Source organism: Salmo salar, chromosome 11 (assembly GCF_965601325.2).
Source record: "Salmo salar chromosome 11, fSalSal1, whole genome shotgun sequence".
Lineage (NCBI taxonomy): Eukaryota > Metazoa > Chordata > Actinopteri > Salmoniformes > Salmonidae > Salmo > Salmo salar.
The window spans coordinates 121,242,830-121,256,742 of NC_138301.1; the positions used below are offsets into that span (position 1 = coordinate 121,242,830).

A 13,913-nucleotide genomic window follows, 5' to 3' on the forward strand; every position below is an offset into this window, starting at 1 on the left:
CAGTACACAGTAATACAGAGAGAGAGAGGGCCCCCTGAGAGCTCACGATACCTCAGTACACAGTAATACAGAGAGAATGGGCCCCCTGAGAAGTCAGGATACCTCAGTACACAGTAATACAGAGAGAATGGGCCCCCTGAGAAGTCAGGATACCTCAGTACACAGTAATACAGAGAGATAGGGCCCCCTGAGAGGTCAGGATACCTCAGTACACAGTAATACAGAGAGAGGGCCCCCTCAGCTGCCAAGTAAGCCAGAGTTTGAAAGAGTGAATTCACACACCTTTAACCATGCTATCAGGTGCATCAAATAGAGGAAAACTCTATTATAACTAAACTCTAGCACAGTGCTCAGCTATTCAGGAATAGATGCAGCAAATTAATGGAAACATCAAAAGGAGTCATGAATTAGTATTAAACCTCTGGCCAGATACAGAGGTGTGTGTGTGTGTGTGTGTGTGTGTGTGTGTGTGTGTGTGTGTGTGTGTGTGTGTGTGTGTGTGTGTGTGTGTTCAATCCCTTCAGAACACAGATAGGGTTCACTAGAACACAGATAGGGTTCACTAGAACACAGATAGGGTTCACTAGAACACAGATAGGGTTCACTAGAACACAGATAGGGTTCACTAGAACACAGATAGGGTTCACTAGAACACAGATAGGGTTCACTAGAACACAGATAGGGTTCACTAGAACACAGATAGGGTTCACTAGAACACAGATAGGAAAAAGAGTAGCAGTTCAGAAGGGCCATGATGTGGCTGTAAAACATCTCTCCTCTGACTGGCCATGATGTGGCTGTAAAACATCTCTCCTCTGACTGGCCATGATGTGGCTGTAAAACATCTCTCTCTGACTGGCCATGATGTGGCTGTAAAACATCTCTCTCCTCTGACTGGCCATGATGTGGCTGTAAAACATCTCTCTCTCTGACTGGCCATGATGTGGCTGTAAAACATCTCTCTCCTCTGACTGGCCATGATGTGGCTGTAAAACATCTCTCTCTGACTGGCCATGATGTGACTGTAAAACATCTCTCCTCTGACTGGCCATGATGTGACTGTAAAACATCTCTCTCTCTGACTGGCCATGATGTGGCTGTAAAACATCTCTCTCCTCTGACTGGCCATGATGTGGCTGTAAAACATCTCTCCTCTGACTGGCCATGATGTGGCTGTAAAACATCTCTCTCCTCTGACTGGCCATGCTGTGGCTGTAAAACATCTCTCCTCTGACTGGCCATGATGTGGCTGTAAAACATCTCTCTCTCTGACTGGCCATGATGTGACTGTAAAACATCTCTCTCTGACTGGCCATGATGTGGCTGTAAAACATCTCTCCTCTGACTGGCCATGATGTGGCTGTAAAACATCTCTCTCTGACTGGCCATGATGTGGCTGTAAAACATCTCTCCTCTGACTGGCCATGATGTGGCTGTAAAACATCTCTCTCTGACTGGCCATGATGTGGCTGTAAAACATCTCTCTCTGACTGGCCATGATGTGACTGTAAAACATCTCTCTCTGACTGGCCATGATGTGGCTGTAAAACATCTCTCTCTCTGACTGGCCATGATGTGGCTGTAAAACATCTCTCTCCTCTGACTGGCCATGATGTGGCTGTAAAACATCTCTCTCTGACTGGCCATGATGTGGCTGTAAAACATCTCTCTCTGACTGGCCATGATGTGGCTGTAAAACATCTCTCTCTCTGACTGGCCATGATGTGGCTGTAAAACATCTCTCTCTCTGACTGGCCATGATGTGACTGTAAAACATCTCTCTCTCTGACTGGCCATGATGTGGCTGTAAAACATCTCTCTCCTCTGACTGGCCATGATGTGGCTGTAAAACATCTCTCTCTCTGACTGGCCATGATGTGACTGTAAAACATCTCTCTCTGACTGGCCATGATGTGGCTGTAAGACATCTCTCTCTGACTGGCCATGATGTGGCTGTAAAACATCTCTCTCCTCTGACTGGCCATGATGTGGCTGTAAAACATCTCTCTCTGACTGGCCATGATGTGGCTGTAAAACATCTCTCTCCTCTGACTGGCCATGCTGTGGCTGTAAAACATCTCTCTCTGACTGGCCATGATGTGACTGTAAAACATCTCTCCTCTGACTGGCCATGATGTGACTGTAAAACATCTCTCTCTCTGACTGGCCATGATGTGGCTGTAAAACATCTCTCTCTGACTGGCCATGATGTGGCTGTAAAACATCTCTCTCTGACTGGCCATGATGTGGCTGTAAAACATCTCTCTCTGACTGGCCATGATGTGGCTGTAAAACATCTCTCTCTGACTGGCCATGATGTGGCTGTAAAACATCTCTCTCTGACTGGCCATGATGTGGCTGTAAAACATCTCTCTCTCTGACTGGCCATGATGTGGCTGTAAAACATCTCTCTCCTCTGACTGGCCATGATGTGGCTGTAAAACATCTCTCTCTGACTGGCCATGATGTGGCTGTAAAACATCTCTCTCTCTGACTGGCCATGATGTGACTGTAAAACATCTCTCTCTCTGACTGGCCATGATGTGGCTGTAAAACATCTCTCTCTGACTGGCCATGATGTGGCTGTAAAACATCTCTCTCTCTGACTGGCCATGATGTGACTGTAAAACATCTCTCTCTCTGACTGGCCATGATGTGGCTGTAAAACATCTCTCTCTCTGACTGGCCATGATGTGGCTGTAAAACATCTCTCTCTGACTGGCCATGATGTGGCTGTAAAACATCTCTCTCTGACTGGCCATGATGTGACTGTAAAACATCTCTCTCCTCTGACTGGCCATGATGTGGCTGTAAAACATCTCTCTCTGACTGGCCATGATGTGGCTGTAAAACATCTCTCTCTGACTGGCCATGATGTGGCATTAAAACATCTCTCTCTGACTGGCCATGATGTGACTGTAAAACATCTCTCTCTGACTGGCCATGCTGTGGCTGTAAAACATCTCTCTCTGACTGGCCATGCTGTGGCTGTAAAACATCTCTCTCTGACTGGCCATGATGTGGCTGTAAAACATCTCTCCTCTGACTGGCCATGATGTGGCTGTAAAACATCTCTCCTTTGTGTGTGTGTGTGTGTGTGTGTGTGTGTGTGTGTGTGTGTGTGTGTGTGTGTGTGTGTGTGTGTGTGTGTGTGTGTGTGTGTGCACAAAACATGTGGGTTCTTTGGGAAGGGTGATGGTTCTATGTGGAACCATAATGACTCATAGAACTCTCTAAGTTCTTCAATGGTTCTTTACAGTTCACAAGATGGTTCTTTACAGTTCACAAGATGGTTCGTAACAGTTCACAAGATGGTTCTATACAGTTCACAATATGGTTCTATACAGTTCACAAGATGGTTCTTTACAGTTACAAGATGGTTCTATATAGTTACATGATGGTTCTATACAGTTCACAAGATGGTTCTTTCCTCTTTTAGTGATAATTATAATGTAGTGGAGGCGGATCATTACATCATGAGGGGGCGTGGTTTGTGTACATCTCTTTTAGTGATAATTATAATGTAGTGGAGGCGGATCATTACATCACGAGGGGGCGTGGTTTGTGTACATCTCTTTTAGTGATAATTATAATGTAGTGGAGGCGGATCATTACATCACGAGGGGGCGTGGTTTGTGTACATCTCTTTTAGTGATAATTATAATGTAGTGGAGGCGGATCATTACATCACGAGGGGGCGTGGTTTGTGTACATCTCTTTTAGTGATAATTATAATGTAGTGGAGGCGGATCATTACATCACGAGGGGGCGTGGTTTGTGTACATCTCTTTTAGTGATAATTATAATGTAGTGGAGGCGGATCATTACATCACGAGGGGGCGTGGTTTGTGTACATCTCTTTTAGTGATAATTATAATGTAGTGGAGGCGGATCATTACATCACGAGGGGGCGTGGTTTGTGTACATCTCCTTTAGTGATAATTATAATGTAGTGGAGGCGGATCATTACATCATGAGGGGGCGTGGTTTGTGCTACCTTGAGTGACAGTCCTTCCAGTTGATCCAGTGTGTTGTGTGATGCTGTTACATATTATATATGAATGTGGTCAGTGACGGGGTCTTGAGAAAGACTCACGTACGGCCGTGTACCAAGTCAGTAGTTTCTCTCCTCAGGGACCCTCAGCTGTTCCAGAACTAGTTCACTTGATTCAACTCGTCAAATAACACAATACTAATACTTATGGAATTTTAACAGTGTAATATGGCTGACAAGAATTTAAAAAAACCCTGTATGGTCCTTCCAAAGGATCTGCAAAGAACATTTGTGATTGAAAAAGGTTTTTTATAGAACCATTCTCCATAAACGTTCTATAAAGAACCATATAAAAATAACCCTTTTTTAGGTTCTATATATATATACAACCATGTTTTAATGGTTCTTCATGGAACCTTAGGAAAGGGTTCTTTATAGAACAATACATGTTCCGCTTAGAACCTTATGAGCACGGTTCTTTATAGAACCTTAAAAAAAAAGAGTTCCATGTAGCACCAAAAAGGGTTTTGCTATGGTTACATGCCAAATAATACTATTTCAAACCGTGTGTGTGTGTGTGTGTGTGTGTGTGTGTGTGTGTGTGTGTGTGTGTGTGTGTGTGTGTGTGTGTGTGTGTGTGTGTGTGTGTGTGTGTGTGTGTGTGTGTGTGTGTGTGTACGGAAAGTAACAAACCAGACAGAGAAACCCGGTGCCTTTCTGTCATATGAGACAAAGTAACAAAACTGCAACCTATTCCCTATAGAGTGCATTACATGGAACCGAAGCCCTGTAGGGAATAAGAATTACCCCACTACTGTGTACCTGATGAGACCAGGAAGATAGGAAGATTCACCCCACTACTGTGTACCTGATGAGACCAGGAAGATTCCCCCCCACTACTGTGTACCTGATGAGACCAGGAAGATTCCCCCCACTACTGTGTACCTGATGAGACCAGGGAGATTCCCCCCCCCACTACTGTGTACCTGATGAGACCAGGGAGATTCCCCCCCCCACTACTGTGTACCTGATGAGACCAGGGAGATTCCCCCCCACTACTGTGTACCTGATGAGACCAGGGAGATTCCCCCCCCACTACTGTGTACCTGATGAGACCAGGAAGATTCCCCCCACTACTGTGTACCTGATGAGACCAGGAAGATTCCCCCCCACTACTGTATACCTGATGAGACCAGGGAGATTCCCCCCCCCCCACTACTGTGTACCTGATGAGACCAGGGAGATTCCCCCCCCCCCCACTACTGTGTACCTGATGAGACCAGGAAGATAGGAAGATTCCCCCCACTACTGTGTACCTGATGAGACCAGGAAGATAGGAAGACAGCGGACCAGTCAATAGATTATCTGCTGAAACACCAGATCATTGACTGTAGAATCCAAACTCTCTATAGAACAAACGTCAAGGTATGAAGGTGAGACATGGACCAGAAGGGAAAAAGCCTTGCTAAGGCTAAGATGGAAGTGGAGGGAAGGACAGAGGGGAAGGAAAGGGAGGAAGATGTTCTGTAGTTGAGTGGTGGAGAAGAACGGAAGAGACAGAACGAGGGTCAGAAGAGAGGCGAGGTAGAGCAGAAAGAACGAAAGAAAAGTAGACAATAGGGAGAGAAGAGGAGAGGAGGAGAGAAGGTGTGGGTGAGGTGGGGTACCGTACCTCTGTTGTTGGTGTTTGGAGGGTCTGAGGAGGCCAGGTGGGGATCTAAGGGAACGGTGGTGTCTGGTGGGGTAGGGCGGGGAGGTGGGGTGGTGGATGGAGGGAGGGTGCTGGGGACATCTGGTGGGACGGACGGATGGACGGACACAGACACACAAACATAAAGGGACAGACAAAACAATGACAACATAAAGACAACAAAATATGTTAAGGTGATGATGGGAAAATGAATCACCTGTTTCATCAGAACAAAACTGGCAAAACATACAGAAACTATAGACAACTATAAACTAGATAATATAAAACATTTAAATATGTAAACATGAAAATATATACAAATTATTAAAACATAAAACATGTAAATGGATTAAAATCTAACTAAAACAGACAGCTAATTTTCACATGTATAAATCAAAGACATAGTTAAAGATAAAACAATAACATGTAATTTAATACAAAAAGAAACACTGTTGGGGACTGGGGACATTTATACAACACTGTTGGGGACTGGGGACATTTATACAACACTGTTGGGGACTGGGGACATTTATACAACACTGTTGGGGACTGGGGACATTTATACAACACTGTTGGGGACTGGGGACATTTATACAACACTGTTGGGGACTGGGGACATTTATACAACACTGTTGGGGACTGGGGACATTTATACAACACTGTTGGGGGACTGGGGACATTTATACAACACTGTTGGAGACTGGGGACATTTATACAACACTGTTGGGGACTGGGGACATTTATAGAACACTGTTGGGGACTGGGGACATTTATACAACACTGTTGGGGACTGGGGACATTTATACAACACTGTTGGGGACTGGGGACATTTATACAACACTGTTGGGGACTGGGGACATTTATACAACACTGTTGGGGACTGGGGACATTTATACAACACTGTTGGGGACTGGGGACATTTATACAACACTGTTGGGGACTGGTGACATTTATACAACACTGTTGGGGACTGGGGACATTTATACAACACTGTTGGGGACTGGGGACATTTATAGAACACTGTTGGGGACTGGGGACATTTATACAACACTGTTGGGGACTGGGGACATTTATACAACACTGTTGGAGACTGGGGACATTTATACAACACTGTTGGGGACTGGGGACATTTATACAACACTGTTGGGGACTGGGGACATTTATACAACACTGTTGGGGGACTGGGGACATTTATACAACACTGTTGGGGACTGGGGACATTTATACAACACTGTTGGGGACTGGGGACATTTATACAACACTGTTGGGGACTGGGGACATTTATACAACACTGTTGGGGACTGGGGACATTTATACAACACTGTTGGGGACTGGGGACATTTATACAACACTGTTGGGGACTATAGACATTCATACAACACTGTTGGGGACTGGGGACATTCATACAACACTGTTGGGGACTGGGGACATTTATACAACACTGTTGGGGACTGGGGACATTTATACAACACTGTTGGGGACTGGGGACATTTATACAACACTGTTGGGGGACTGGGGACATTTATACAACACTGTTGGGGACTGGGGACATTTATACAACACTGTTGGGGACTGGGGACATTTATACAACACTGTTGGGGACTGGGGACATTTATACAACACTGTTGGGGACTGGGGACATTTATACAACACTGTTGGGGACTGGGGACATTTATACAACACTGTTGGGGACTGGGGACATTTATACAACACTGTTGGGGACTGGGGACATTTATACAACACTGTTGGGGACTGGGGACATTTATACAACACTGTTGGGGACTGGGGACATTTATACAACACTGTTGGGGACTGGGGACATTTATACAACACTGTTGGGGACTGGGGACATTTATACAACACTGTTGGGGACTGGGGACATTTATACAACACTGTTGGGGACTGGGGACATTTATACAACACTGTTGGGGACTGGGGACATTTATACAACACTGTTGGGGACTGGGGACATTTATACAACACTGTTGGAGACTGGGGACATTTATACAACACTGTTGGGGACTGGGGACATTTATACAACACTGTTGGGGACTGGGGACATTTATACAACACTGTTGGGGGACTGGGGACATTTATACAACACTGTTGGGGACTGGGGACATTTATACAACACTGTTGGGGACTGGGGACATTTATACAACACTGTTGGGGACTGGGGACATTTATACAACACTGTTGGGGACTGGGGACATTTATACAACACTGTTGGGGACTGGGGACATTTATACAACACTGTTGGGGACTATAGACATTCATACAACACTGTTGGGGACTGGGGACATTCATACAACACTGTTGGGGACTGGGGACATTTATACAACACTGTTGGGGACTGGGGACATTTATACAACACTGTTGGGGACTGGGGACATTTATACAACACTGTTGGGGGACTGGGGACATTTATACAACACTGTTGGGGACTGGGGACATTTATACAACACTGTTGGGGACTGGGGACATTTATACAACACTGTTGGGGACTGGGGACATTTATACAACACTGTTGGGGACTGGGGACATTTATACAACACTGTTGGGGACTGGGGACATTTATACAACACTGTTGGGGACTGGGGACATTTATACAACAGTGTTGGGGACTATAGACATTCATACAACACTGTTGGGGACTGGGGACATTCATACAACACTGTTGGGGACTGGGGACATTTATACAACACTGTTGGGGACTGGGGACATTTATACAACACTGTTGGGGACTGGGGACATTTATACAACACTGTTGGGGACTGGGGACATTTATACAACACTGTTGGGGGACTGGGGACATTTATACAACACTGTTGGGGGACTGGGGACATTTATACAACACTGTTGGGGGACTGGGGACATTCATACAACACTGTTGGGGACTGGGGACATTTATACAACACTGTTGGGGACTGGGGACATTCATACAACACTGTTGGGGGACTAGACTTTCTCCTTGAGGAAACCTACTGGACAAAGACTAAAAAAAGCTAATTGTGAGTACACAACATATCTCCTGAGGCCATGGAAGAACTGAGACATTTACAGCTTCCAGGAATTGTGTCCAGATCCTTGTGACATGGGGCTGTGCATTATGATGCTGAAACATGAGGTGATGGAGGCGGATGAATGGCACGACAACGGACCCCACAGGATTTTGTCACAGTATCTCTGGGCATTCAACAAAACACAAATTCTCCATAACTTGTAAGAAGGTGGTACTGGGATCTGACTGTATAGCTCAGTGCTTCTGCTCTTTCTGTAATTTATAGGGAAACACAATATTTGGTCTATACTTGGCATGTAGGTTTCTCACTTATGGTTGGCACAAATCTTGATTATGGGTGAGGGGAATAGGCGGGGCATATGCAAATTGAATAATGTTGTATTTACAGTAGTTAAAAAAAAACTGTAGTGTTTTCGTGGACATTACTGTAGTATCTACTATGATATTCTACAGTATAATACACAATTATATAGAAAGTACTACACATGATCGAAGGGATAGTACAGTATACTACGGTTCACTACATAATTCTATAGTAAGTACTGGAGTATTCAATAGTAAACTGTAGTATTTGTTCATGTTTCCAAAACTGTTAGTTTCACATTCATTCTGAATATATATTTCCAGGGATATACAACATTCTGAAATATATGTAGATATCTTTGTTGGAAAGAATTCTATATTAGTCATAGTGATAAATGTAAAATGTAAAATAATGTCTCAACATCTCCCCTACTTCAATACTATTCCTACATGTTTCCTCATGGTTCTATTTCAATCAGTCAATTAATCAATTCAATCAATTAATCAATTCAATCAATTCAATCAATCAATTCAATCAATCAATTCAATCAATTCAATTCAATCAATCAATCAATTCAATCATTCAATCAATCAATCAATCAAATGTATTTACAAAGCCCCTTCTTACATCAGCCGATGTCACAAAGTGCTCTACAGAAAACCCAGTCTAAAAACCCCCGAACAGCAAGCGATGCCAGGATGTAGAGTCATATTTAAAGTCATGTTCTCAACAAAGAAAAAACACACAAGAAAAGTGTATAATAACTTCCAGAGAACGTTTCTAAGGGCTCTATTTTTAACACAATGGTGGATCTAAATGCAAGCAGTAACGCTATAGGTTCAGTGGAGGGGTCAGGAATATTTTGGCTATTTTCAGTATGACAACTATAGTGCCGTTGGTGCAAAAAAGGGGCTGGGTTATAATGGAAAAAACACACGTGGTGAGTGTGTCAAGGTTTGGCCCCCCTGACTGGCCAATCAGAACGTGCTCCACGGTGAAATATGGGGTTGGCCCCCCTGACTGGCCAATCAGAACGTGCTCCACGGTGAAATATGGGGTTGGCCTCCCTGACTGGCCAATCAGAACGTGCTCCATGGTGAAATATGGGGTTGGCCTCCCTGACTGGCCAATCAGAACGTGATCCACGGTGAAATATGGGCTTGGCCTCCCTGACTGGCCAATCAGAACGTGCTCCACGGTGAAATATGGGGTTGGCCTCCCTGACTGGCCAATCAGAACGTGCTCCACGGTGAAATATGGGGTTGGCCTCTCTGACTGGCCAATCAGAACGTGCTCCACGGTGAAATATGTGGTTACTTCAGTTTGTGTATTTGAAGATATTTTATGTATTGCCTTCAATATCAACTCCAATTCCAAATGTCAGTCCGTTATAATGGCTTACAGAACAAATAACAAAATGGAGACCTATCCCATCTTTTGCTAAATACGTTAATTTTAACCAATTTGTAGTCCACATTGTTCTAAATAATTGTACGTCTTCAATAGCATTCACACTGATATAGGGGCTAGTTGCATTGTAGCTGAGCATGGACATGCCAAACATTGTCAATAAGCAAGATTCAATTCATTATTATTGATAAGGCCTAAAAAGAGAATGAATAATTCGAATCAAATTCTAAACTAAACAACAACTTGTTTTAAATGGGTCGTGTCACACTTACAGGCGCCATCATTTCTCCCCCAGCCCAGACTACGGAGGGTTTGACGCACATTTAAAACGGGACCTGCCTGGCTAAAATAATGTGGACCTGCCTATAACGTAGAGATAAAAAAGGGAATGTCGGCTCACTGTTTTAACTCCTCTCAAACTTGATGTTTTAATAAAGTTTTGGGGCCGTTAAGATTTCCTTCCAAGTGATCTCAAGAGCCAAACCCTTTATTGACAGTCTTGACTACTTCCCAATTGCATTGGGCGAGACCTTAAAAAAAAATATTAAACGGAGAGTAGGGGAAGCTATGCTTGGTTTTAAATCAAATAAAACTAAAATCTGAAAAAACATACTTAAAAAAAAAAAGCGTTTCTAAATACGAAGTACACAGGCACCAACAGCACATTAGGCTCCTCTTGTCCCATGTTCGTATGTACAGAGTCTCATCATGGCCGAATAGACTGAGTTTCCTCTGTCGAAATTCATACCATAACCAACTGTGTTACTGCTAAAAACCCGCTTTTAGTTGGTCTTAAATGTCCCTGTCAGCGCTGCCTGATATTAGAAATTTGGATAAAGGACACACCTCAAATATTTCCACCCCACTCATCTGAAAGTGCAAGCGAACTAATATAAGACAGATTAATTGCAGTGCCTGGTGTTAGGGCTGGAAAATGCCAGCGTACCCGTTTTTACATGACGGAATTGCAAACTAAAGACACTAGCGTCCGCTTTAACGCCAGCCGAAAATAAAGCCCCTGACAATGTTATTTAAAAAACATACATTCCATTCTCAGAACGGTAAGAAAACTTTGGTAACCTTCAGAGAACATTCTAAGAATGTTATTTAAATGTTATTTCAAAAACATACATTCCATTCTCAGAACGTTAAGAAAACTTTAGTAACCTTCAGAGAACATTCTAAGAATGTTATTTAAATGTTATTTCAAAAACATACATTCCATTCTCAGAACGTTAAGAAAACTTTAGTAACCTTCAGAGAACATTCTAAGAATGTTATTTAAATGTTATTTCAAAAACATACATTCCATTCTCAGAATGTTAAAACCTCTTGGGGCTAGGTGGGACGCTAGCGTGCCACCCGTGGTGCACTCCATCAACAGCAGGTGCATTTCAAGAGCGGCAAATTTGAATCCAAATAAATGTCAAAATTCAAATTTTTCAAAAATACAACTATGTTACACCATTTGAAAGATAAACATCTCCTTAATCTAACCACGTTTTACGATTTCAAAAAGGTTTTACGGCGAAAGCATAAATTTAGAGTATGTTAGGACAGTACATTTACAAGAGTTGTGTGTAATGTTTTGTCAAGTCAAAGACAGGGTCACCAAAACCATAAAACCAGCTAAAATGATACACTAACCTTTTACAATCTCCATCAGATGACACTCCTAGGACATTATGTTAGACAATGCATGCATTTTTAGTTCTATCAAGTTGATATTTATATCCAAAAACAGCGTTTTACTATGGCATTGATGTTGAGGAAATCGTTTCCCTCCAATAACCGGCAGTCAAGTCAGCGTCACAAATTAAATAATTAAAATTAGAAAACATTGGTAAAATATTATATTGTCATTTAAAGAATTATAGATTTACATCTTTTGAACGCAATCAACTTGCCAGATTTAAAAATAACCTTACTGGGAAATCACACTTTGCAATAATCTGAGCACTGTGCCCAGAAAAATACGCGTTGCGATACAGACTAGACGTCATGTTGGGGAGATCTAAAATCGAAAATACTATGTAAATAATCCATTACCTTTGATTCTCTTCATCAGATGTCACTTCCAGGTATCACAGGTCCATAACGAATGTAGTTTTGTTCAAAAAAGCTCATCATTTATGTCCAAAAATCTCCGTCTCGTTAGCACATGATGTAAGCCAGCCGGACTTCTCGTCATGAACGAGGGGAAAAAATATATTTCCGTTCGTTCAAACATGTCAAACGTTGTATAGCATAAATCATTAGGGCCTTTTTTAACCAGAACATGAATAATATTCAAGGTGGACGAATGCATAGTCTTTTATAACGTATTGGAACGAGGGTACCCAACATGAAGTAGCGCGCCAGGTGTCTAATGGGACATCACCGTTCCATGGCTCTTGTTCGGTCAGATCTCCCTCCAGAAGACTCAAAACACTTTGTAAAGGCTGGTGACATCTAGTTGAAGCAATAGGAAGTGCCAAAATATTCCTAAACCCCTGTGTTTTTCAATGGGATAGGTTTAAAGTCAATACAACACATCAGGTATCCACTTCCTGTCAGAAAATGTCTCAGGGTTTTGCCTGCCAAATGAGTTCTGTTATACTCACAGACACCATTCAAACAGTTTTGGAAACTTTAGAGTGTTTTCTATCCATATATAATAAGTATATGCATATTCTAGTTACTGGGTAGGATTAGTAACCAGATTAAATCGGGTACATTTTTTTTATCCAGACGTGCAAATGCTGCCCCCTAGACCCAACAGGTTAAGAAAACTTTAGTAACCTTCAGAGAACATTCTAAGAATGTTATTTAAAAGTTATTTAAAAACAAAGACATTCTGTTTTCAGCGTCAACAAAACTCTCTCTAACCTCTTGTTTTCAGATGTGTTGGCCTTGCCCACTAATTGGCCACACCTGATCTTAATGAAACATTGAATTTGTCCTTACTGCTATTAGCCCATAGAAACACATTGAATAACAGATTCATACATGGAACAGAGTCCCAAAAATATATCAAAATAACATATATATATATATTTTTTTACATGTATTTAGCCCCATATTTTTGGCATTAAATAAATCTCCATTTATACTTCCATTCATTTTTTCAACTGGTACCGGTGGACCTTCAGACTAGTCTTGTGAGGCCTGTGGGCGTCCTAGAGGAAAACAACCGAGATGTTCGCGAGAGTCTCACCTTTGCACAGAGGGGTTTTAGCGTATAGCCCAAACGGTTCTAGACGCTACAGACAGAAGTTGGCAGATCAACTGTACTGACTTCAGACGAGTCTCCTGACGCTTGTCGCAGAGCGAAACGGAGAACACCCTGGTGTCCGTGAGAGTCTCATATTTCCATAGAGGGGAAGGAGGGGGGGTCATAATAGTATTATATGTCAAATCCGTTCGGATGCTACGGATTATTTTGTGTGAAGAACGAATTTCGGGATTGTCACATGGTCTGACAAACACCTCTCTAGCTCTGTCACCTTTCACA

General features: G+C 42.8%; 1 protein-coding gene across 2 annotated transcripts in view; it reads right to left on the reverse strand.

Moving 5' to 3' along the window:
• Positions 1–13,913, reverse strand: part of LOC106563906 (cell adhesion molecule 2) — a 678,594-nt gene that overhangs the window by 45,241 nt on the left and 619,440 nt on the right. Inside the window, exon 9 of one of the 2 annotated variants that reach the window (XM_082958335.1) lies at positions 5,667–5,786. The exons of the other annotated variant lie outside the window; for it this stretch is intronic. Within the exon in view, the coding sequence (XP_082814461.1) occupies positions 5,667–5,786 (120 nt within the window). The remainder of the gene's footprint in view (positions 1–5,666; positions 5,787–13,913) is intronic. 2 annotated transcript variants of the gene reach the window in all.